Source organism: Gadus chalcogrammus, chromosome 20, assembly GCF_026213295.1.
Source record: "Gadus chalcogrammus isolate NIFS_2021 chromosome 20, NIFS_Gcha_1.0, whole genome shotgun sequence".
In the NCBI taxonomy this organism is placed as follows: domain Eukaryota; kingdom Metazoa; phylum Chordata; class Actinopteri; order Gadiformes; family Gadidae; genus Gadus; species Gadus chalcogrammus.
In genome coordinates this window covers 21,069,792-21,074,152 of record NC_079431.1, presented here as the reverse complement: position 1 = coordinate 21,074,152, position 4,361 = coordinate 21,069,792, and the positions used below count along the sequence as shown (strand labels likewise).

General features: G+C 43.2%; 1 protein-coding gene across 1 annotated transcript; it reads left to right on the top strand.

The window, feature by feature from the left end:
* The first annotated feature begins 1,007 nt into the window (after positions 1–1,007).
* LOC130373069 (E3 SUMO-protein ligase ZBED1-like) lies at positions 1,008–2,918 on the top strand. The gene is made up of 2 exons (XM_056579301.1): positions 1,008–1,925; positions 2,202–2,918. The coding sequence occupies exons 1-2, from the start codon at positions 1,008–1,010 to the stop codon at positions 2,916–2,918; spliced, it is 1,635 nt and encodes a 544-aa protein (XP_056435276.1).
* Positions 2,919–4,361: the final 1,443 nt, after the last annotated feature.

The window sequence follows — 4,361 nt, the reverse complement described above, 5'->3', positions numbered from 1 at the left end:
TTTTTTTACCATAGCGGGTTCTTACCAGGTCCGCTCTTTTTTAATTTGCTTAGATACCGTTATTGTCACCTTAGCGTCCCGTTTTGATGAATTTACTCTTTATGACTGGGAGTCAGACGTTCTTTTGGAAAGAAAACACAAACAAATTGATACGAATAAAGGAATACACACACAGCTGATACAACAGATAGGGATATACGAAACAAAATACAATCACTTTTGTTATAGTTTTACGTCATGAATTCTTTAATGCTAAAAGTAGGCTATGTTAATGTTATTTAATAATTTTAAAACATGTGGAACTCAACGTAAATGGAGACCACAGATCTGTTTGATAAAGAAACAAAGAAATGTAATCTAACTGAATGATATTAATATATTTTGTACAAATTTGTAAATCAGAGTAAAGTCAATGTCTCAAAGGAGTAGGGCTGTCAACGAATATTCGAAGTTCGAATATTCGTTCGAAATGTATCCAAAAACGAGAATGTCGAACGTGAAAATTAATATTCGAATGTGAAAAAACACTCCCGCGGTACAAGCGCCTCTATCTGCTTTGTGAATGAGCCTCTGTCTGTTCCCGATGTCCCTCATAATATTCGAATGTGAAAAAACACTCCCGCGGTACAAGCGCCTAACTGCTTTGTGAATGAAGCCGCCGCCCACCAGCACTCTCAACGAGATGGCACGTGATCTGATACTGTACGTACTGTACGCACACATACCCGGGAAATGTAAACAAATCACAGCAACGCAAAAAACAAAAACAGCTACGTCATGATTATATGTGAAAAACCGTTATCAGATGAAAAATGGCTGAAAATACAGAACACGTCGCGGCTGCATCAGAGTCGGGGAGGGAGATCATAACCCCCCGCAACCTTACAAGTGCCGTGTGGAGGTTTTTTGGCTTTTGGGCTCAGCGGGGAAAAATTGTTGAGCCAAGGCATAAGGTGATTTGCAAGCTGTGCAAAGTCGAATTGGCCTACCACTCGACAACCAGCAACATGCGGGCACATCTGTCAACGGCGCACCCGGGTGAGCTTGAGAGCGGACCAACTGCCAAACAGCCCCGGATCGATTATTTTCTGAAGCCCGCTGCCACAGGCTCGTTGGCCGCACCGAGACAGGAGGCCATCACTGAAAAGTTGGTGAAATTCGTCTGTAAAGGCATGAGGCCAATAAGTGTGGTGGAGGACGTGGCATTTAAAGAGTTCTGCCGAGAGATGGAGCCCAGATACCACGTCCCTAGCCGTGGGACTGTGACATCGCGGATCGCGGACCTGTACAAGAGAACTGTAGACCAACTCAAGCTGTCACTGCAGGGGAAGGACGTGGCTCTTACCACGGACGGGTGGACCTCATTATCGACGGCATCATATGTCACAGCCACGGCCCACTGGATCAACGAAGACTGGGAGATCTTAAACAGCGTGCTCCAAACCAAAGAGCTGAAGGTCAGCCACACTGCAGAGAATGTGGGCCAATGTCTTGAAGAGATCCTGTGTGTTTATGGTCTGAAGGAGTCTGTAATTTGTGTCACCACTGACAATGCCACCAATTACATAAACATGGTTGAAAAACATCTGGAAATGGTTAATATACCATGTGTGGCACACACAATCAACCTGGCTGTACGGAAAGGGCTGGCGGTCAGAGGCATTGAAATCCCCATCGCTAGGCTGAAAGTGGCGGCTGCACATTTCAGCAAATCCTCAGCAGACAGCTACCTCCTCCAGCAAAAACAAGAGCTCCTTGGGTTGAAGGCTCAGAAGCTCATTAATGACTGCCCAACGCGCTGGAACAGCACGTACGATATGGTTTGCAGAGCATCAGCGCAGCAAGCGGCCGTGTCTGCCGTCATCTTTGAAAAGAAGCTGTCTCGAATGGAGCTGTCGATGAGCGAATGGTCCATAATGGAGAAGGTGAGCTTCTTAAATAGTAGGCCTACTGCCTATCGTGAATGCAAAGTTGTTGTAATAAGCATACAGTGTGTCCAAACATGTATGGATTATAATCAATATAATAACATATAATATTATAATAGGCCTATAATTTTATAATAATTATAATCACCTATATTTTATTTAGGCTACTTTTATAGGCCTAGGTCTATTTAGCCTACCATATATATATATATATATATATATATATATATTGTGACGCCAATGGCCTATGTTTTATTTACTTGTTCATTGCAGGTGCAAGAGATCCTGAAACCATTCAAAGTGGCGACGGAAGCGCTGTCTACGGATGCCTATCCAACAGCGTCGGCTGTCTTGCCAATCATTCATGTTCTGCTTGCACAGCTCAAGCGAACGCCAAGCGAAGAAGAACCGCCAGCGCTGCTTGAGATGAAGGCAAAAATAGCGACGGATCTCAAGAAGCGATATGGCGAGGAAAGGGTCGCACGTAGGCTTTTGAACAAGGCCAGTTATCTGGATCCTCGTTTCCACCAACTCCGTCATTTGGAAGAGGACCAGAAACGGCAGGTGCATCTGGCAGTTTTGGAGGAGATGAAGGCAAATGTGGGAGGAGGGAGGGATGAGGCTCCCGAAAGACCACGCGAGCAGCAACCCAAATCTGCGTTGACGGCCATGGAGAGTCTCTTCGGTGGTGTGTGCGACACCCGCCCAAACCAGGAGCAGGACATCAGTCTGCTGCTCCAAAAAGAGATGTCCATGTATGAGCAGGAATCCCCCATACCCCCTCAAGAAAATCCACTCATGTGGTGGAAAACGTCGGGCGGCAGATACCCTCACATTGCCCAGATGGCAAAAAAATACCTCTCTATCCCCGGTTCTTCAGTGCGCTCGGAGCGCGTCTTTTCCTCCGCTGGCAACATTGTAAACAAAAAGAGATCAGCCTTGGCACCCTCCAACGTAGACTATCTGGTCTTTTTGGCGAATAACTTGTGAGCGCGACGGTGGCAATGCACTAATATGACAGAGTAAATTGCAGTCATTTGTTTTGTTTGTTTTTTTCGCTGTTTTTTGTTTTAAGAATGTTAGAAGCCAGCTTGTTTTCGTTTAAGTGCTTCAATTTTAAGGACGTGTTTGTAAAAGTTTGTGATTTTTTAAATTGTAGGATATTATTACTATTACTATATGTTCACTTGCTCGGAGAGCTCCTTCTCGTTAAAAAATATATATTGCGCAGAGTTTAGGTTGGAGAACGGGACATTGATTGTTGTTAACTTCTTTGTTAAGCACTATTTTGTTAACGTTGTAAATGTGTTTAAATAAATTATCAATGATGTAGGCCTATCTTTGGGTTGTTTTGTCCCGGGTTCGAATTAGGCTATAACTTATAACACCAAGCAAGCCGAGACAGCTTTTTTTTCATGAATCCGAACGGTGCGTAGTGCTGGCCCTTTCGCTGGCATGGTGGAAGACGTAGGCGACATGCATTTTTTTCTTTATCGATTTTAATAGGCCTTCTCGATAAATGGTAAGCAAAGCAAGGAACGTTACCACTAGCATACTTTGTAACATTCAGAAGCGGGCGTCTTCTTCAGATTACTATAGTTTGCGCGCTTGCAGGTGTGGTGGTGAAATGCAAGCGATACAAAGTTGTGGCTTTTCATGATTAGGCCTTCACGTTACTGGGCTGTTTATAGGATATATATATATCCCCTTATTTGAACCATGGTTTTGTCGCATTATTGACATATTGACGGCAACTGCGTAAAATAGGCATCCAGATATTCGAATAGTTCGAATACGTGATTTTTTTCCAAACGAATATTCGAATGTCATTTTTGAGCAATTTTGACAGCCCTACAAAGGAGCCCGATTTATTTATTTCTATGTTAGTTTCAGGGTACTCACTCGTGGTTTATCAATCAAACCTGTTTGAAGAATAAACTTTTGTGGAGTTGAATTGTCCTCTGGCTCTCGATCAGTGTCCTGAACTGCTACGTTTTTCGGGTATTCGTTCCTTGGGCATTGCTATTTATCTGAAAAAAAAATCTATACGATCTCTCAGATCATATTAATACAACTCAGCAGTAAATCTATTACAATCGCATTCAAATACATTTCGAATTTCGGGACGGCGTAAAACTGCTTCTCCAGCGCTGTGGAAAGAAGAAGGGTCTACAAGAGGTTGTAGACAACATGAAAGCAAAGCATGGAAAGAAAGGATAGAAATACGGCGCGAAAAATACATAACATAACAATTGGGATGAGACACAACGATGTTCTTTATATATTTTTTCTTTTCACAACCGAGGGGGGCCTATTCCCTCAGTTGTTTCAGTGCCATACTTACCTGCTGGCACTGTTTGCGTCCGTAAAGGCCGGACGTTATTTTTCTACTATATTTAGTTTTACCACTCGTCCACTTTTCTGAAAAAAGAT

Excerpts from the sequence above, each read along its gene's own strand:
- LOC130373069 (XM_056579301.1), top strand. The coding sequence starts at position 1,008 with ATGCGGGCACATCTGTCAACGGCGCACCCGGGTGAGCTTGAGAGCGGA. Across the intron at positions 1,926-2,201 it reads AATGGTCCATAATGGAGAAG|GTGCAAGAGATCCTGAAACC; the intron begins GTGAGCTTCTTA and ends TGTTCATTGCAG.